At 38.9% G+C, this 22,085-nt stretch overlaps 1 protein-coding gene across 1 annotated transcript in view; it reads left to right on the top strand.

Annotated features, from left to right (window-relative positions):
- The first annotated feature begins 12,543 nt into the window (after positions 1-12,543).
- The window catches only part of col13a1 (collagen, type XIII, alpha 1), a 44,885-nt gene continuing 35,343 nt past the window's right edge, over positions 12,544-22,085 (top strand). Inside the window, exons 1-8 of the mRNA XM_070976835.1 lie at positions 12,544-12,590; positions 14,789-14,824; positions 15,340-15,366; positions 15,641-15,667; positions 17,141-17,167; positions 17,279-17,305; positions 17,879-17,905; positions 20,732-20,794. Of these exons, the coding sequence (XP_070832936.1) occupies positions 15,665-15,667; positions 17,141-17,167; positions 17,279-17,305; positions 17,879-17,905; positions 20,732-20,794 (147 nt within the window). The 5' untranslated portion in view covers positions 12,544-12,590; positions 14,789-14,824; positions 15,340-15,366; positions 15,641-15,664. The remainder of the gene's footprint in view (positions 12,591-14,788; positions 14,825-15,339; positions 15,367-15,640; positions 15,668-17,140; positions 17,168-17,278; positions 17,306-17,878; positions 17,906-20,731; positions 20,795-22,085) is intronic.

Genomic DNA, 22,085 nt, shown 5'->3' with positions numbered 1-22,085 from the left:
AGGGCCTTAAGAGAAGCTCTCCACCACAGCTTTGTAATGAGGCCATGAAACTGTAGTTTCAAAGACTGCTTAACATACTTCAAAAGTTCATGTACCATGAATTCTAACAGATGGGATTACAAGAGAAGTATTTTCAATATGATTTCAGTATGACAACAGGGCAATGTCCTACCCACCAGCTGCTCTGAATTTCTGTTTTAACAGTAGTCACACTTGACTGTAATGCCTAAGTCTTTCTTCTTTGCTGTACTCTTGATTGATTAACACTTTCTGATGTTTTTCTTTTACTTTTTTTCTTTTCTCACATTTAACATTCATCTATAAAGTAAAGGCTGCAAGACCTTTAATATGAAAGTTCTGGAGGGAGGGTTGAGATTCATTCATAGCAGTGGACTTTTGCTCATTTTTGCCATACTTGCACTCCATTTATTTGCCTCCTCGTGGCTCCAAATTTAAATCCAATCTGTAGCCTAGACCCAAATTTGATGCTCCCTGTTATGCAAAAGTACATTTAGCCTGGGTCTTATACATTTCAGATTTTTGTCATGCATGCATACCTGTGTATGAGTACCCCTGTTTATATTCATTCTTCAAAGCCAATATGCATGAGCTGATTGTTTGACGTTTGTTTAATCCAGGATTACTGATATGAGAGGAACGACTTCCCCTCTACTGCTGTTGGCCAGCAGTCGCCCACTCACACACACACACACACACACACACACACACACACACACACACACACACACACACACACACACTCTTTCTTTCTGTCTGTCTGTCTGTCTGTGTCTGTCTCTGGGAAGTTTCAGCACTCTCACTGGACTCCTCATGGAGGAATATTGTTGACATGCCAGCATTCAAGAGCAGGCAGTTATCACTCCTCCACAAAGTGTCTATGCATCAGCAACTTTTTGGAAAATGTCAAGAGTTCCTGTTTTGACTTCCTACTAATTAGCTTTCCATCCTTTGCATAATAGGTGCTCAGACAAGAAGCATTGATTTGTGTTCCACTCACTCAGTGAATACAAAACATACTTGACTTACTTTTGTTCTTAGAGCCTGGACACAAAGCCATTGTAGCTCCTTGAGTTTTGTTTTTGATGGAGGCCACCATCCTAACATGTTGTCATATCCGCATTAGCAAGGCATCAAGTAGGGTGAGGTCACTTAGTCTTGTATTGAGTTTGTCACGTAAAAGCTTTCAAACTTTCAGCATGCATTCTCCCAAAACCAATCTTTGCCTGAGTGTTTGTGATGAAGTGAAGAAAATGTTCAGAAACAGCTTGTGTTGTGTTGAAATATGATTCACTGAATGTCTGAATGTTGACCTGAATTTAAAGAGGCATGTTACTGCACCAGCAGTGTTCTCTCTGTGTGAAATACTGAGCTGAAAAGGTCAAAATAAAACATTCATATGAGACAGTACAACCGGGAGTCTCCAGTTAATTTTGTTCTGGCCTGGTTCAGCACAGGTATCTTTCATAATGTAGACTTCACCTGTAAATTTACTCTTTCTTTTTTGTACCTATTTTCTCTCACCCCTTTTTCAGGGTCCTCCTGGACGAGCAGGCTTTCCGGTAACTGTCTTTTTAACTTGTGTCTTTGTGTGTCTCAATAAAGCCCCCAGTATTTGCATGTGAAAATAGTCATCACTGCAGTATTGATCTCTCCACCTGCTATCTACTGAGCTGTTGTTTTAATTTGATCTTCCAATGAGTTCTAATGATCATAGATATAGAGAAAATAAATACATCCAGATGAGGCTATCGGATGGTAGCCATAGCTATCATCATCTATATCCTACTAATTTGCTTTACCAAATATGTTTTGGAGGAAACAAAATTGCTGCATTGATTAAAGTGAGCCTATGCAACAAAGAAATAATGTTCAATTTATAAGCCTGGTCTTATTTGATCTAGGATGACTACAAGATTTTGTTACATACAGTATTGCCATGTAATGTTAGGCTACTGAGTCAGTTCATTGAGCCATGTAGTAAAAGCCAGTGGAAAAGTTAACATGTTACTCACACATTACAGTAGAACTATGGAACTTTTGAAGGAAGAAATGACACATTATTTCTGTTACTGAACTAATGAAAAGTACAATTCATAAGTAGTAACACGGATCCTTGCTAAATTAAATCCACTCAGGGGTTTTTCTGCTACAGCTGATATGACACGTAGCTTATCGTGGATCAACAGTCATACAATACATACATACAATGCACACATACAATATGTAGCTATATACAGGGCATGTACTAATTCCATATGGACAGTATATATACTAGTATAATATATAGTATATATAATAGTATATATAGTAGTATACTATAGTATACTACTATATATAGTAGTATAATACATGCATGCTATGCACACTACACACATGTACACAGATGATATATACTTACACACGTGCACAAATGTTACTGGGTTAAATCAGAGTATGTAGAGAGATAGATGACTAAAGATGATCCATCATGGGGTCATCCATGGATCAAGGTCTGGGTTGGGTCAAGGCAATATCACTGCATAGAACTAGCATCAGCAACAGGTATCACATATTCCCATCTGTGGGCCATATACAACCACTGACAACATAACACAGCATATAATATTAGTAGGGAGACCAGGATACTGTCATGAGAGCCTGGGTTCATGTCAGGTTAGACTACTAAAACATCTGATAGAAAGGAAAAGATAGTGGTTTCTGTTTAATGTAGAAAAATGAATATTTACGTGTCAATAGACAGTATAATAATATTTCATAGATTTGTTCAGTAAATATTACCTTGTTGTATAGATATCCAGGCAGGATTATGTTCTCTACAAAACACATTTGTTAACTTAAACTAGATTTGTATTAATGCATTTTTAATTCAACCTGAACCTTCTGCATCAAACCATCCGGACACATTGAATGTAGAAGATGTCAGTACAGCAGTGCAACTGAGTGCTCAGAGCTTAAAAATCTTTACGCTTTCAGTCCATAACCCCATTAGCTAAAGTGTGCCATGGCCTGGTGGATGTTCTTTTATTAAAATTCTATCCCAGTTTCTCTTACACCGTGAATGGAATGCTCATATAACCTCTCCAAACAAACCTGCTTCTGTTTTGTCAGCCCTTCTCCTCTCTTGTCTTCAGTCTAACTCTCTGTCTGTTGAACCAGAGTTCTCAACATGTCAAACCCACATGGTTTCTATCATGACAACAGGTGGCCATCTAGTAACTGACCTTTGTCCTAGGTTGCCAGTTACAACCAGCAAACCCCCCATTTTGTTCTGACAAGCTCACTTGTGAAACAGGTCCATAAAACAGTCTCAAGCAGAGACCGGCCCCATGTTTTGTTCCTTCGCAGGAGTTTCACTGACATTTTGTGTCAAAGCGAGGATGAGATTTCTTACAGGATTTGTGATTGATCACCCGTCAAGCAGCGGGAAATGAGAGTTGGAGGATGTGGTTTTTGGAAAAAGGACCTATTAGAACTGAAAATCAGGGAGCAGTGTTTTCCATAGAATGTGGTTATTTCAGAATTTGACATTATAGGTCTTTATAACCAAAGGAAGTAGGTTACTCCTTGGCTACTGAATGTAAGGATAAATAATTCACTCTAACCTAACAAAGAAATATGGTGTCGTGGATTTAGTATTTTATACAGGTGGTGAATAGAGGCTGGTGTGACTGCAGTCAGCTGTGCTTGTGTGTGTGTGTGTGTGTGTGTGTGTGTGTGTGTGTGTGTGTGTGTGTGTGTGTGTGTGTGTGTGTGTGTGTGTGTGTGTGTGTGTGTGTGTGTGTGTGTGTGTGTGTGTGTGTGTGTGTGCGTGCGCACTGGCATGTACTACTCATATTGTGGGAACAAAAATCTGTTAATACAATCACACTATTGGGACTCACCTTCCATATGTGGATAAAAGGCGAGTCATAAATCATCACAGTTTAGGGTTAAGGTTCAGGTAACAGTGAGGGTTAGGCAGGTAGTGGTTATGGTTAGGGCCAGGGTATGTCTCCATGAAATCAATATAAGTCAGTGTAATGTCCTCTGAAGTGATGGAAACAAAATGTTTGTGTGTGTGTGTGTGTGTGTGTGTGTGTGTGTGTGTGTGTGTGTGTGTGTGTGTTTCGCCTGAGACTAGCTGAGGAGTATTAAAAACCACACACAGACTACACAAGTTTCAAACCCACTGACTATCAGAGAAGAATTCTGGGACCTTGTTTGGTACCAATGTTCAGCCCAGAGTATCTGGTAATGTGAAGAGTTTACAGATCCGGTCTCAAACCTCCTGAAGTGCTCACAGACTCATCAGGGCCCAACATGTTTGATATTTAGGAGTTCTAATCTAGATGATGACATCTTCCTGAGCGGGATCACAATAGCCAATGACAGAGATAAGTCATGAGTCCCTGAGCAGCTGATAGTGTTGCCAGCAACAGTAAACATTCCGGCCAATCATTTGATGTGCTGCATTGCTGTCTCAGTAATCTCAATAATATCCGGGATGGGGTGATGCAACATTATTTTCAAAGATGAGAAGACTATCTGTGAAGTTTCTCCTTATATGCATGATGCAAACCGATTTCAACATGTCCTGCGCTCTTAGCCCATCTTAAGGATGTAAACATGCTTCATATACCTCCACTTTGCACTGCTAAGTGCCAGGTGAGTGTCTTGCTTCCCACAACCACCTCACTTAGACAAGACTCTGGTTTCTCAGTCTCTTTCTGTCTCCAAAATGTCTTCAAATGTGACACCAGTTATGACGCCGCTTCATTCAGCCTAAACCACGGCTACTTCCCTAAATTTCCCCAAAATAAACAGCTAAAACTGTATCATGAAAGATATTAATATACACATGAACATCATCTCATGGCTATAAACCTACTTAAGTCAAAAATAAAACCCACAAGTTAAGCTTATATTTTGTGGTTACATCAAAGAATCACATTAGGCACTTTGTAAAGTCCCCAGCTCTGGATGAAGACCACTTTTGGTTGTTGTGGTTTAGATCAGGACCTTGGACAGGTCTTCAAAGAACCCAGCCATATCATGACAAAGACACCAGCACATCTAATGCACCAGGACTGAAAACAGCTCAATCTGTGCCCAGACTCAGTCTACACAAATGAGATGAGGAGTGGTGTGAGTTCAACTGAAATGTGAAAGGCAGGCACCATATGATCATTAATAATGATGGCTATGTTCTCATTCTGTGATATGTGCTGCCAGGCAGCACCACAGCCTCGCCCCGCAGAGGGAAACATGCCATGGTTTTGTACTTTAGTAGTGCAGTGGTTTTACATCATTTTAATTTGTTCAATAGTCATTTATTACTCCTGCAAGGGGAAATTCCATGTTCATGTGTTGCCTAACGCCAGCCTAGGATCACTATCAAATATATCCTTTCACTGTTTAAAATTAGAATCTTTTAAGATTTTCTTCATTAGACCCCAATTTTGATACTATTTATGGCCAACATTTCCACAGAAATTGTCATCAATTGTATGACCGTTCTCTATTTATCTGGCTTGTTTTCATTTGTGGAGTCCACCATTCAAATTCAAATTTACCACAATGAAGTGGTTCAAAGGAAATGATGCATGCACCTACTGGACGTGATGCACGGTCTCTACAAATCTTTCTTCTCAGATGATAGTCCCTAAGCACAGGTGAACATTATGACTTATAGAGTGTGGCCCTGACCTACTGGCTTCATTCCTCTAATCACCCAAATACCCTACAACTCTCCTTATGTCCATGACCTCCTGCAGCAGAGAGTCTTCAAACTGTCATCACCAGAGCATTGCCTGATCCCCAGACACTGGTAGTGCAGTTGACGGCATAGAGAGGTGCATTAAAAGACTATAGAAATAGACACCTTCATCTTAGTTATTTCTGACATCACTCAAGTGTATGGTTATAGTGTAGTGTAAACGGAGACACAACTTATACATGTGTCACAGGAGAGTTGTCATGTCCAACAATCACTTGCCTCATATGTCTTAGGAATAGTTCAAGTTCACTTTGTGCTATTATTCCAGACATCGCAGATTTAGCAGGAGTCTTGGGTCGGCATCATATAGTTTCGTTTTTTTTTTTTCTAACATAGGATCATGGAATGTTTGTCTCTAGTCTAGTGGGCATGGCATGCTTAACTGACTAAACCCTCTCAACATAAATGATTCTATCACTTAAATGGATACCATGGCATTAGCACTTTTACAGACTCTGTATACCCACCGTCTTGTTCTCAGTAGTGGCACCCATAAGGTCCAGTGATCAATTCTAACAGTGCTAACAAACCAGTGTTACTGGTGTGGAGAAAATGCGGTTCTTAAAATGCAGTAGTGGAATTTGATTCAAATTAGAGTCAATTTGATTAGATGAGATGAGACGCATGCAGTGTCTTGGAATTGACAAAGAGCCCCTAAGTCTACATGTCAAGGTATCCCTTCAAGAGCTCACTTCAGTCTTCAGTCTAACCTTCTTATTGACCCCTGTTCCTTCTGAATTTGCATTGGTCAATAGGGTGACAAAGGAAGTATGGGAATTCCTGGGAGAATGGTGAGTGACTTGGCTTTGTGTATCAAATACACTACAGTAGTGGTTACATTCATGATCACATGGCCAATGGCATAAGCAACATATCAGTTCTAAGGAAAGCAGTGAAAGGCTGATATCTTTATGACTGGGATTTATTTATTCAAAAAGGCCCTGCATATGTATGATAATCATATGGTTTTACCTGCAACTGTTATCTTGCTCCAACATACATACCCTCATTTTGCTACAGCAATCAACAATGCCCAGAATCCCTAAACTGCCTCTCAGCTTACTGTTGTACTATTGAAGCTCAAACATTAACATTTTAATATGAACTGAGCAAAAAATGTCAATTTTAGCTGGGAGAAAACATTTGGAATTGTGGAACTCCAACGGGTGTTGTAGCAAAATGACAGAATGTATAATGAATGACCAGACTTGTTTGCACATGTTTAAAGACTTGAATTATGACAGAGATATGTGATAAGATATTGGACAACAATGTAGAATGCATACCATGTTATAAAATACATAGTGACACTGACACTGTCATATTTACCAAATCATAGAAACATCCTCCATGTTAATTCAATAAAAACAATAACATAACCCTCTAAATGTGATTTTCCTGCTAGTCCTGCCTTACGGCTGCCATTTGTATATAATATACTGTATACTTCAGGCTCTGGACATTGCTGTGTATTACTTAAGACAGCTTGTGTTTGTTGCTCTTTTCAGCCCCCCAGTAAAAGTGTAACCACTTATTCCAAAATCTGTTTTACTTTGGCACTTGAATCATTACTGTGTGGTTAATGGCCCATAAGTGAGGGGTTACCACACAATTCACACAATTGTCCAACAAGACAATGATTTTTTTTTTATGCCAATAGTGATTGAATGAGATTGTTCATAGCAGATGTCCTGTATTTGTATTTAAAAGAGGCAGAAAACAGGTGTACAACATTGACCTCTTTATGTCTTTATGTATTTCAAAAGACAAGCCAGTATTGGTGAATTGACATTTCCTAACTCCTAACCTGCAAACAGGGCTATGTTTCCCTCATGTGCCTTTTCAAAGTAAGTGAAGTGACATATTAACCCTGACACAAATTTATTGTATCATGGTGTCTGTTAGAAGGGTCCATCTCAATGCTGCACTTATTGTATCTTCCCTCAGTTTCCATGTAGCTCTTTAATACACAGCAGTCTTCAAGGGCTCATTATGCTTTAAGTGAACAAAATTGTAAAAAAATGCTGTCAGACCACATCTAAAGGCAAAAGTCTATCCAAGTACTCTCTTATGAATGTCTTGTAATATCACTATGATGAATCGTTCAACTAGGGATAGCATTTGGACAGTCTCTCGTTGAAAGTAAGTACAGCACTGTACTCAGTTGATGAAAGCAGCTGTATGGATAATGAAAAAAGGCTGCATAATATGGCCATGAATGTTGAATTATGTTTCAAAAAGTTACAAAAACAGAATAGTTGAATAGTTGGACCTCTGATTCTACTGTCAGAAAGAATGTTGACAAGCACTTTGTTTGAAACACACTGACTTTAGCTTCCACTTAGCTCTGCTTAACTTCCACATACAGTAGCTCCCCTTTGCTCTTTCACCACCTCCCCATCACCAGTCCTGAGGATGCTGCATGCCCCGAACCCTCTCCATGTCTTTAACACTGGTTCCTCTCTCTCTTGTGTCTCTCTCCTCTTCACACCTTTTTGCATGTGACTGTGTCTGCTGTGACTGATCCCAGGGCTTAAAAGGACACGCAGGGGAGAAGGTAAGTTTAGAAGCATTAGCACCAGTGAAAAACAAACTGCAACTTCGTCCTATAGTTTTCTGGCTTTGATCTGGTGTCCTTTGTTAGTTTGCTCATCCCCAGTCTGCTTGCATCATCAGTAGGATGAGTCTCAGAAAAAATAGTGGAATATAAATAGGCTGTCATTTGAGACATTGCTGAAATGTGACTTAGTGGGTGGGGATGTTGGTGGTTAGAAGAGCAGAGCTGTGCAGTGTATTGTGTGAACAGGTAGCATGTGATTTATATCAAGGACTCAGCTCTGTATTTTCAAACAGCATGAGAGTCACATTCTGTAAATGGTTTCCCACCCTGGTTGGATTACTTGAACTCTTTTCACCATGAAACACAATAGTAACAATTTGTCACAAAAGCATCTGAAAGTTCTAATTTAAGACTCCCCAAAGACAGTGGAGAGACATTTATAGAGGCCACCGCAGAGTGCATGAGGAGATTCTCAAAGAGAACGTAGAATGAGAGCAGTAATGTGAGTTATATATTGAGATAAATAAATGTTACTGGTGCGTTGCACAACATTTAAATCTTAGCTTTCTGTCATGTTGAAGTTGCTAAAATATGAGCTGCCAGCTGGGACAGAGAAGATTGATATTGGCCTCAAGGTGGAAATTACATGTAAGACAAATTTTACTGTTGGCTCTGATATCTCCCACTTGGCTTCAGGAATTGCAAAACTGTGTCAACAGAGATGGTAAACATGCAGTACGTCTGCCAATGTCAGCAGCACTCGCATATAAAAATCAAAATGATCACTTTTATTCATATAAATGTAACAAACTCTGCCCGCAAAGAGTATGTGACATCTGCTGCAGTTGGCTGAAGGTTGATCTTAAGCTGCTGACAAGTCACATCAAGCTACTCTGTGGAGTTTTTGTCCACTTTTAATGCAATGGAGCGAGAGTGAACCTCCGTTTGATTGTTCTTATGCATGCGTACATGATGCATACCAATGGTTTCACATTATTCCACTGATCAATAGGTGGCAGTAACATGCCAAGAAATGCGGCAACATACAAAAAAGTCATAGAAGAAGAAGGCTATTAGTTAATAATGATGGGTGTTGCATAACTTTCAAAACCAAAAGATTTGCACAGGGTTCATGAGGAAGGGAATATATTCAACACACTGTTTACAAGAAAACTCAGCAACGTTAACGTTTTTAATTCTGTTTGCACTGGACATCTGTACTTTTTGTCCTATTTGCACTGGACATGTGGACATTTTTACATTTTTTACCTTTAACTTTTAATTCTTTGCTTGCTGTGCTTTTAGATTATTTATTGCATGCTTTTACTTAAAATTTGTGGAATATGCTGGAACTTGTGAATTTCCCTTGGGGATGAATAAAGTATCTATCTATCTATCTATCTATCTATCTATCTATCTATCTATCTATCTATCTATCTATCTATCTATCTATCTATCTATCTATCTATCTATCTATCTATCTAGTACTAGAACTGAACATTTTTTTTAAATATACTTGACTTCGTCCTTTGTGCTCACTGACCTTATTTCCCAAAATGTTGAGCAATTCCTTTTCAGCTGTTGTAATAGATATTTTTTATATTAACATTGACTAACATGACCATGTATGTAGCTTATTGTGTAACATTGCAACCCCCTTCAGCTCTACAGAGATTTTAGCCTCTATAATCTGAAAGTTTTGGTTTCTTGACTGGCCAGAAAGACCTGTCCACTGGGATGATAATGCTGGTCTGTGTCAGCAGCATGTGAAAGGTTGTTTGCTTAGACACCTCAGTATGGTAAAAATAAATGTGCCTGTTGGATACGAACACTCTTCAAAACCGTCTCTCCACATTTGGTAAAGCAATCATAACATTTCCATCTATTAGCTGTATAAAAGCCAGAAAGGGCAGATTTACAGATTTGTTCTCATCGAATACAATGTGGTTTGTGATGTGTAGGGCCAAATGTGCAATGAAAAGGAAAACGCTCAGGACATTCTTGACTGTCATACCACAATGACAAGTGTGTTTGTTAGCCAAGCATCTTTAATATGGTCAGTCAGTCAAAACAGAAGTAGTGGTTTCAGCCATGGCCTGACTCATGAAAGAACAGAAATAGTAAACTGACCGTAAGCGGAGAAACAGACAATGTAGTGGTGGCTTTTTGGATTGCTCTGAATATTCATATCCAAAATAATCTATGGGTTTCCTTTGTCTGTCTAGCCAGGGGACATATTGTAATAGTGTGATTGGGATTTGTCCTATGTGTGGTTAGTTTCTTCCAGTAGCTGCCAGGAGAGAGGATGAAGAAATCCAGGAGTTAAATAGAGCAGACTTGACTGTAGCTCATCTGTTCAAAGGAAGCATCTTCCTGAGGAAAGCAAGAGTGAAGCAGGCACCAAGACGATAATTGAAGGCGAGCTTTTCCAGAACACGAAATTCTCCAAACAAATGGCTTTTGTGGGTTTTGTGGGAGAGCATTTGAGGCAAGTGCCTGGCAAGCTGAGCCAGGCTGACAGAAAAAGCATGAAGACATGAGGGATTGGTTTTGCAAAAACCAAACAAAAGAAATAGCGAAAGACCCACAGCAGATGGATGCCACTCTTCATGGACCTGAGAAAATAAAATTTAGAAGGAAATAAGATCTACATAGTTTTGTCTGCTTTTGATTCCACAGCAGTTGGTGTTATGTGTGTGTTATTCTGAGTGGGTCATGGTTTTGGTTGCGATTCTAACTTTGTCTCGTTACCTTGACCTCTTGCAACCAAAGTAATCCAATCTCTGCACAAGTGTATCTGTAGATTTTCACTTGTCTAATCTACTCAAGCTGCAGAAACCAAGGAAGTAACTGAAAACTGCCTCAGATGACATAAAACCTCTTTTTCCATCATTACGTTTGCCTTCTGGCCTCTGAGTGATCCATCTGCCATCAAACCGAGAGTAAGAAAATAAATTCTTGCCCTCCTAAAGTAGATATTTGTTCAGAAATATTTCAAATCACTTTTGTCTTTGATGGATGACAGGGATCAGATATGTCCTTGCGATAGGGTTTCCCTCCAGGAGGAGAGAAGCTAATACAGGAAAGTGCTGGAAACCTGAGTTGGGTTAGTCTAGCCTCAGTGGTTTGTGGGATTATGCAGGGAGGGGCTGCACAGATTGCCACTGTCACATTGCAAATCAATTATTTTGTGTCAAATCTTGACCAAGAGGCACATTGTACAGCACAACTGGGTTTTTGGGTATGATCCATTTTGGGATAAAAATTATAGTCAATTTTAACACTTAAAAAGCAAAAAATTCAAGCAAATTCCTGACCGAAATCAATTATAGAAAGATGGAATTTAGGAGTGCACTTTTGTAAAGTTTGACTTGTGAGAAAAATAAAGATGTTTACTTCATACCTGTTGTATGGGTTAAGCTCCAAGATCCAGATCCCTGTGTTTCCCTTAATGCAACTTATAGCATCTTCTGTTACACTCTATGTCAAGCAAATACCTATGCCTTTCAAATGCCATAACCCCCAGTCTATAATGCTGGCTTATACATTTGTAACCACTAACCAATGCTAAAATAACCCTGATGACATAATGTCACCAGCAGGGCTATTTTTTAGACTTGGAGCAGAAAAAGATTATACAACAGTTGTCACAAATGGGTGTACTCTATGAGATGAACTGACTTTGAAGTGTAAAAGTGGTGGAGTACCCTTTTAGATTATTGTTCAGTTAGCAACCAAGCTAGCTTATTTGCTAACTAACAATAGCAAGTCAACTATCTCGGAGAGCCATTTTGATAGCCATTGCATGTTACTAACCCTGGCTAGCAGGTAGTTTGCTAGCTACAGCAGTTCACCAACCAAACAAACAGTCATGTCACAAAGCTTCTAGCACAACCAATACAAGAACGTGGACATGAACTTCACTATGTAACTCTCTAGTGTGGCTATTGCGATACATTTTATGCATCTCTATCACGGTTGTCTTTTCATTCTATTTATCTATTTGTTAGACTTGCTCTGGAGCTAGCGACTGAAGAATTTCACTAGACGTTGTACTGTGTATGATTAGAGCCTACTCTATGTGGCAGTAAAAACTTGATTTGACTTGAAATCAGTGTGCTGGATTTCTCTAATGATATTCTGGTGGAATCCCCTCTCCATTTTTTCAATATGCTTTCTTCCTGTCTTTCTATCTGTCTATAGGGAGCTCCAGGTGAGCCAGGATTGTCTATCATTGGACCAAGAGGGCCTCCTGTAAGTGTCCTTCTCACATCAAATAAAATTCTTATCTTGAATCAGTGCTGCCTACCTGCATGCCAAGCCTAGCTTAGCTACCATTTCAGTAGATTTCTGATTAACACATCAGGTTCTTAAAGACACCAATGGATTTCAGTTGTTTTGATTAAATAAGACAACTAGAGAGAGTTGCTCTTTCCTTGCTTTTGCATTTTACTTGGCTCAGGTTTATGTTAGCCCAGCCAAACCGAATCATAATCAAGGCTGGGTGAATTAACCACAAATAATAGAAAAATGCTGTTTAAGTGCTGTGTAGAAACAGCAGCATTGTTCAAGAGGATTCAAACTGTGTTCAGTTTGGCCATAAACTGTTAACTGTTAATCATGCTTGTTTTATCAGGAAGTAAAGCGAGAAACTCCAAACTGGTCCAACTAGGGTCAATGTGTGTTATCTACACACCAGGTCTTAATGGATCCTCCTCTTATAACCCAAAGCCAAATGAGTTTAGCATTTCTTTTTCTTCTCCTTTTTTTGTCTTCAGTAGGACAATGTCGCCTCATAAATTGGATAATATGCCTTTTTAAAGGAAGACGGTATAACCAAGAGTCTAGCCAACTTAACTGGAATACACATCTGTTTTGCTAATTGATAGTTATCACAGTCTTTTCCTGTGTTTTCCTGTCTACTCTTCCTGGATGGTAATAGGCATTTCTGATGAATAATAGGCTGTGAAGCAAGCTCTGTGCAGTAGGAGCCAAGTCCTGAACTTAGAGGGCCAGTCAGTCAGAAGCATCTAGAGACTAGTTTGCCACAGTAGGTGAGAATGACGAGAGATTCATGACCTCAAGTGGAACAAGGGAGTTCATTTATTTTTATGCACATTGTCATTTCATCATGTTATATGGATGATTACAAATACATGTTCTACTGCAGGCTTGCAACTTAACAGCTTGACTATGGACTGCATAGCAGTCATATTTCAGAGATATTAACAGTTTTATAGCACATGCACAATGACTTCATTAATACATGCTGGAAACTGTTTTGAGCAAAATAATGGTTGTTTGAGATGGAAAAATTACATGCAGGATGCATTTCCATGCCAGTGTGAAAGCCAATGTGTGTGGAAAGTGTTTCTTGACCAGGGAAATAGTATTTAGTAAGTATCTTAATTTTTAAGCTTTTTCAAGTACTTTTGCTTTCAACTACACCTTACAGTCTTCATCAGGACACCCATTTTCTTCTGAGTATTTTTAGGTCTTATTGTTAATGTTGGTTTAAAGTTAAGTTCATTCTTGATCTGGATCTAACAATCTTAACTCACTAGTCTGACAAAAAACAAATCTGAAGTCTTAACCCTAACCCTTCACACACCTTTTTTTCTGAACATGACTTTTAACCACAGTTGGAGCTTGCTCACAAGATTAATATTTAATTAATATAAATTAATATTTATTTATTTTTTTTAATTTTTGTTGTCAAATGATGAAATCTTGTATGAGGAAGAATGAACTCGTGCCGGGTGCCGTTTCAAAAAGGCAGAACATCCCTGAGGAAAGAAACCATTCAAAGCTTCCTGTAACTACCACTGCTTCCAGGCAATCTGTTTCATTAGTCACATTCACCTCTTCCCCAACACCTTTATTTTCCCTTCATTCCTTTTCCCGGAGATATTAAATGTCTTGTACCAGTCCAGGAAGCAGGGTAGAAAATCTCAAACAGGCCACCATCAGAGTATGCTGGCTATTTTTGTAACTTTGTTGGACAGTTTGACAGCTAAGAAGCAGACATAAAGTGTGGGGAGAGGGTCATGCAACATGCAACAAAGGTCCCCGGCTGGAATTGAACCAGCAATGTTGTGGTTATGTGGCACACACCATTTGGCTGCAAGGCACTCCGAGGCTAATTGTTATTACCATACACTCATTGAACTGATTCACCTTCTATACTTAGTCAAGCATCTTTATTAGAATGGAACTCCTTGTTCTTTTCTTTTCAGTATTCAATTTCAGCATCTAATTTCCTTCTGTGTGTCCCCCAGAGTCTTCAGTACCACTCCATGCATCTAAATCAATTTCAGTACTCACCAAATACCTTAGTGCATTGGAGGGATTGGGGTAGAGAACTGGATCTTCTTTCAATGACCAGCTGATTTTTTATGCCAGACTTCAAAGGTAAAACAAAAACTCTGATTGTTTTTCTGTTTCTTCTTCAGGGACAACCTGGAACAAGAGGATTTCCAGGCTTTCCGGTAAGTTGTGACCATGCTGTCTGCCTGTCAGACTGATACTGTAAATCATGCATTGATGATTTGTGTAAGATCTGGAAATAATAGATTCTACTTCATTAAGAAAAAGACGGCAAAGCACAGTTACAGTGCAGAAAATAGTTATTAGCTGTTTGTAAATAACTCTTGAACCCCTGTTCCACTGTGATATAACATTTTGTAATATGTTATATCACATAATGCTGAAATTATTTCATTTAATGGAGCTTTATCCCTCTCTATTTTAGCACAGAATTACAAGGCTAAAGACAAGACATTGTATACACAGCTAAATTTATAAAATTCTTAATGACAGATATTTTCAGGTTCTGTGATGAGCCTATCCAGGCCCATGATAATCTGCTCAGACACCACCTCTCCATTTTACCCTGATTTTTATGTATTAGCCACTATTTTCCAACTGATGTTGTCATGGGTTCAGCTGTTGGGGAGATATTTTTGTATATGTTCAAACATCTCCTTCTCTTCTTTTATCCTAGGGTCCAATTGGGTTGGATGGCAAGCCTGTGAGTTTCCCCAAGTTTCTGTCAAAAAATGAGATATCTAAATAATGGAGTGCTACTTCAGTGCCCAGAACTGATTACCTGTGATAATAAGCATAATTGAGTTAAGAATGATTATGGTCATTAAGTAATAAAAACTATATTAGTGTCATGACTGCTATTATAGGGTGAGGATAAACATGCTATGGATATTTCCAGGGAAACGGATAGAGGTATCTGTTCAGATTGATTCAGTTTTTTTTTACTACCTGCACTCACTGTTTTAATGTTCACACAGGGACAGAATGGAGTGAAGGGAGACATGGTAAGAATTCCTTTATTTTTTCATGAACATAGTTGTCCTATAATACTGTATCATTACCACCAACCTTGTTTTGCTGTTATGATCACTTCAGCTGCGTGTTTGTTTCAACAAAGTCATAAGGAAAACTGAGGGGTGGCCTGAATTATGCAATTCTGATTTATACACAGTAATGAGCTAACAGAGGGGTGAATGCAGTAGGGAGAAGGTTAAGACAGATGGGAGCTGTTATCCACAGTCTGGCTTTCAGTCAGGGTTAGTAGGGAAAAGTCTTATTAACTGAAACAGGCGCCAAAGGATTTTAGACCATGCTTACTGAGGCTTGAGAACATTTAGTGTCTCAAGCATTTTCTCCAACATTAACATTCAGTATCCTCAAACTGTTTAATTCTTTATTAGCCATACAATAAATCATCCATGTCAGTGTTGTTGATAACTAATGATCTGAAGATGACTCACACTGGCTGACTCTCAGCTGTCACAGAGCCAAAACAGCTATACAGATTTCCAGCTTCCTTAGGCTTGTTACAGTAAGTTTGTGTTCAGTTTGATGCGGAAAGCAGTGTGACCTTTATGTATTTTAAGGTGGAAAATGACAATCAGACTGGAGTTTGTGCTCTGTCACAGACCTCTACATATGCCTTTTTATTTTAATTTAATCAAGATCTTTCCCTAAACTAAAAGTATTTCAGCTGCCTACCCTTAACTATACCTTAACCAAAGCTTATTTGCCATAACCTTAACATAACATGTCTTTCCATGTCCACGTTTGTTTGTTTTTTTGTTTTTTTTTTTTACCCCAGACCATACCATAGATGCCATGCTCACATACTGTAAAAAAGCAACAATTTTAAAAAACTTTTCAGTTTGCAGAAACATCCAATATTGATGTTCTTGTCTGGTAATAAGGTTTGGAAAAACACCTCACTCTGACTCTGATTTCTTCAACTTGACTTTTTTTTCCACCAATTTGTTTAATTAAGCAATAATGTTTAATGTTGCGTTTGTAATGAGCTCCTGTTTCTTAGTCTCCTTCATGACGAATGTCCGGGAGTATTGAAAAGGGCTTTGAGCAGTTGTGTGCGAAATGTATAGAGACGCTGTTACCTTCACAAAGTGGCTTTGAGCTGCTGGGTCTGTGGGGTCACCAGCATGGGGTAAACTGGATGTGTCCTACTGAGCTCTTTCCTTGAGTTCATTAATCAACCAGTCGCTTAGCTCTGACAGCTACTTACAGTGGGCACACCCCAAGGCCTGATGGGAAGTCAAACTGAGTACCTTTGCCCACAACAATAATTGGAATAGACACCTGCAACACCTAATTCATCAGTCTGACTAATACCTTGACATTTTTTTGATTCATTTCACTCATGTTAATTGGAGAATGTTGTGTTCAGTCATGTTAAATTCTTTGTTAAGCTGCAGATCAATGCCTAAATCACATTCAAGACTGACTGCATTGCTGCTGTCTTACAGGGTCAGCGTGGTCCTAAAGGTCTCCCAGTAAGTTTCTGAAGTCTGATATCAGTCCTGAGATGATAATCTGCTAATCTTTTAAAATAACTTCATAATCAATCAACTATCTCACTCACTTGTGTGTTTCTCTCTTTCCAGGGGGAACCTGGACCCAAAGGGGAGAAGGTGAGATATGGTTTGCAGTAGTTTGACAATTTGGCCAGTGAGTAACACAGGCTATATTTTACTAGCCAGCTGTGTTGGAAGAAGTATTCAGATTACTTAAAGCATCCCATAAACTTGGGGGAGAAATAAAAACAAACAAACAAACAAACAAATAAATGAATAAATAAATCAGAATCAGAATCAAAATTGAAGCAGCAGAGGTTGAGCCGTCTTGACTTTTTATCGCCATTATGGGTCAAACACCAAAATCCTGGATTCTGCTTTTTTGCAACATGATGTTCTTTGCAATCAATCCTCCATGCCTGGTAAGGACCAGAGGCTTTCAAACTTTTCAACACAGACTTTCTGATGGAAATTTGTAGTCTCCTTGGCCAAGATGAAGCAGCTAGAGCAGCACAGAACGCAGTAATCTGTTTTCACAGGCTGAACTGTAGTCCCTGTGACAAGTAAACTGATCTTCATGTGTACAATCAGTGGACTTTCCTCTAATTTCAAATTAATTATAGCTGATGAATGTAAAAATATGTGAACAGTTCTAAAAACTATTTGTGGTCTTATTTCTGTTCTCTCCAGGGTGTATGTGGAGACTACACACACAGGGTAAGAAAACATTGCAGAAGTAATTCTTTCTCATTACTGTTTCATCAATGTAAAACTCACAAAATATTTGCCTTTCGTATTGCAGCAAAAATGTCATTTTTAAGGCACAGTTGTACTGTTGTCCATCCTACAGCGTATAACATTATCTCTCTAAGGTCCATCTGTATGTACAGTTTTCTAATGTCAGAACAAAATAGAAACCTGAAGTTGGAAGAGGAGAAACTACTGCAGAAGCTGGACAGACAAATGGCAGGTAGCACAATGTTGGGTAGCACATGCACTGCAGTTCTTTGGCCCGCCATGTGGGCTTTGACTAGTTCAGAGAAAATAGGGCAATTACTGGCGGCCTGCTGGAGCATGCAGTTGGACGTGATAAGAGCCTGTGTGTGGGGGTGCCAAGAATAAGAGTCTCCTGTGTAAAGTGGGATTTTTGAGATAGCTGAGTCCATTTCCAGTGTAAGTCAACCTTTCAGTTATTAAACTGCTTTTGCTAAGATCATCAAAGGGTTTTTTTTTTTTTGGAAGCCCCCCGTTTTCTCTCAAGTTGTATGCCTATTGAATTTTTCCAAAACTTCTCGGAGCCTCCTGCAGTATGGGAGGTCCATGCCGCATGTCTGCTCACACTACAGGCCTCAATCCTATGGTGAGATCCATTCGGAGTTACTGTAGGTGGAGGTAGAATGTTGAGTAGAGAGTCTGCCTTTCAGGACAAAGCCAGTAAGATCAGGATTTTTTTTTAATTGTTTTTATATTTTTTGTGTAATATGTATTTCAGCAGCTGCCTGAGTTTGAAATTAGAAGGTTGCTATCCTATTGATTCATGACGTGGTTAGCCATGCTTAGCATAAAGACTTCAATACATCTGCATTATAAATTAGTGTTTTACATTTTTGCCCAAATACAGCTGTTTGTTGCTGAGCTAGGTAATCCCCATCCTGAGTCTGGCTGTACACTTAACACAATCACAGGTCATTGATACCCACCTGATCATGAAAGAAAAGAAATAAACACTTTTAGATATTGCCTCAAACTGAAAGGGTTAGATTCAGATATCACAAGACACGATTCTTTTTTTTTTGTGTGTGTGTGGTTGGATAATGGCTTGTTGCTGCCATTACCAGCACTGACTGAAATGACCACTTCCCTGGTGTGCAGGGCCTCTTTGTGCAGGATCTTCCTCTGAAAACCCTGGCTGCCTTGCGCTCCAGTCAGGCTCTGATGTTGAAGGTTTGTGGGTGCCATCCACCCTGGTAGATAACCCCTAGCGAGGGCGTCATAAGTTGTGCCGCAAAGAGAGGCAGTGCTCTTGAGCCATGGCACTCCTCAATCCTCTGCTCTCCACCCAAAAGAAAAAAAAGATCAATGTGGTGACAAGGTTGCTACCGGTTTGGTTCATGTAGTTAGTATCTCTTTGAATTGGTACTGGAATTTAGGTAAATTGTACATTCTACTGAACCAGAGGATGCCAATATTGAAATTAAATCACTACTTGAATTTAAAATTTCCATTCCATTTACTGTGTATGTTGTTTGTCATGATGAATGACAAGCTTAAATTACAAAAATTGAAATTACTGACAGATGAAATTTACTTTTTTAACTTTAAATGATACATTGCCAGCCAACATCAGACAAAATGCTCAGGAGAGTTCCATTTTTTTTCTTTTGAAATATGAAAATGAGAATTAGTATTAAGTATCAATTTTGTCATTAATAATTTTAAGACAATTGGGGAAAGTAAAACTTGAATTTAACTGATTTCACTATAATATTGGCAGCCTTTGTCTTCCATACTTTAATCCTGTTCACGTTTGTGGTGGATAGCTGGAAATGGTTAGGAACAGAGCAGCACACTTGCCTACTTTTGCTACATTTATACCCCTACTTATATTTACTTTTAACATGCTGTATATATTTCCATGGAAACATAAATTTTGTGATTTTTTTGCTTTCAACTTGTCTACTTAAAAATTATGTGACTGCCCACACGTTGAAATCAAGTATGTTCCAAAACTGACCTCTAGAAATATGTACATTAAAGTAGTCATTAAAAGTGAATACTTCTTTTGGGGTTCAGGTATTGGGTGAAGGTAGTTTTTGCCTAATACCTTTGAATAACAATTGTGGAAATATGTACGCTATGTAAAAAGTAGGCAAGTTGCACGCAGCTGTTTCTGCTTGGTGTCAGTGGAGAAATGAAGTTATCAGCAGGATCATACCTGTACAGCCCTCTCCTAAACTTGTATCTGATCATGCTGGTCATCTCAACAGAAGCGGCGTATTGTACAGCCCTGTGTTGGACAGTTGGCCACAGTAAGTCTGGATGTGCACTGTAATCGTACTGCTGTACTCTCTTTGTGGCAAGACTGGTGCCCACCTCTGCTCCACTGCAATCTAGGGGCCTGGCATACTGGGGACATTGATGCACACAAATCCTGATTCGTGGATGCTTGATGATATGCAATCAATGAAGTCTGACAGTATCTAAGAAATTGGAATGCTTTCGCATTCTTTTGAAATTAAGAAACATCACAGTGCATCAACCATCCCCTCTGCCACTCCAGGCCCATAGTTTGCATGCCGGTGCCTCTTTTTGTCTTTCCTTTCTTCAGCCTTGTTTCCTTGTCTCCTTTTCTCCCCTTTGCCTTTCCATTTCCTTGCTTTTCACTCTCATGTCCTATTTCTCTTTTTCTTCCATATCCCTCCCCCATTTCTTCCCTCATTCTCCTGGTTCTACCTTGTTTCCTTTCTCTGGCCTCCTGGTGACCTTTACCCTGCGACCTTTTTGCACCGCTGGCCACCTGTGCTTTGTGACTGCCCCCAGCAGATGTTGCCCATCACCGTGCGCAACATGCCCTCAATAAGCCCTCTAATCCTAAAACGCCTCAAGGTACAATTCTCTCTGCCCCCTACTTGCCCCCTCCTCTCTGCCGCCCTGTGGATGCCAGCCGCCGCCATCCGTCGCCAAAACCTCCCCAACCTTTTTCTGCCATTATGCTATAATTAACCAACGTTTGGCTGCTACTGCTTCTGAATGTTATATGCTAAAGGCTAAAGGTATTTTCTGTCAATAATGCATGACAGGAAATCATATAAAAGTAATGGTAGTTAAAACCATTCATTATTGTTGCAATTGGAGACAGACAATGTGAAGAAAAAACAACCAACAGAAATGCATTCTAAGCAAATTCTGTAAAGCGTTTACTTCATTTAATCAATTGTTAAATCATGAAGATGAATGAAAAGTCTAAGCAAATCTAAATGGACCTCCTCCCTGTGGCACTAAAATCCTGCATTAAAAGAAAGAAAGAAAGAAAGAAAGAAAGAAAGAAAGAAAGAAAGAAAGAAAGAAAGAAAGAAAGAAAGAAAAAAAAAAAAAAAAGAAGCAAAAAACAAATATATAGTCCAGGTATTTTCATACAGCCATTTCTCCTACAAATTCAGATGTATCTAATATGCATTAGCAATTTACCTTCAGTGGCGACATTCAGGATCTATGCAGGCAGTATTGTTACATTCACTGTAAAGCACTCAGGATGCTGTTTAAGTGTTCGCTTGTAAGAACAGCATCATTTTAAATTGTATTTATTGTTTGCCATAATCACGATCCTTCCCTAACCTTAAATTGAATTTTGTGTTTACAATCGACAATTGACAAATCCCAGTTCTAATAATTCTGCATAAAAAAAAAAAAAACTACATGTCAGAATCAAAGCAGAAGAGGCCAATATATGCTGACATTAACTACCTAGTTTAAGCTCCAAACATGGTGGATCTACAAGTGGGAAACTCCTCTTCTACATCTTCAGAGTGCAACTCAAGCTTCATGTTTTACAGGTTGACTTATATTCCCTGTGATTAATAAACTGGCCTTTATGCATTAAATTGATGTTGTTTGACCAGCTGGTTTTACCTTTACCCATCTTAAAAAACATGGTAGCAGTTATGTGCACATATAGAAGAAATACATACAATAACTAATAAAAGTTTTCAGTGAAGACTTTTGCAGATTTGTTCAGTATCAACCGTTTTGAAATGGAAAACATCATTCACGCACTAACTTTTTGCCTCAATGTATTTTACTAATCCACCCTGTCACCAGTCAAGAACTTTAATATTGATGATTCTCCACAATCCTGGTTTACATCCAATACAACTGCATTTAAAAAATGTTTAATAAT

Source organism: Chaetodon trifascialis, chromosome 13 (genome assembly GCF_039877785.1).
Source record: "Chaetodon trifascialis isolate fChaTrf1 chromosome 13, fChaTrf1.hap1, whole genome shotgun sequence".
In the NCBI taxonomy this organism is placed as follows: domain Eukaryota; kingdom Metazoa; phylum Chordata; class Actinopteri; order Chaetodontiformes; family Chaetodontidae; genus Chaetodon; species Chaetodon trifascialis.
Note: the sequence above shows the minus strand (reverse complement) of the source record. Positions and strands in the feature narration are given on the sequence as shown.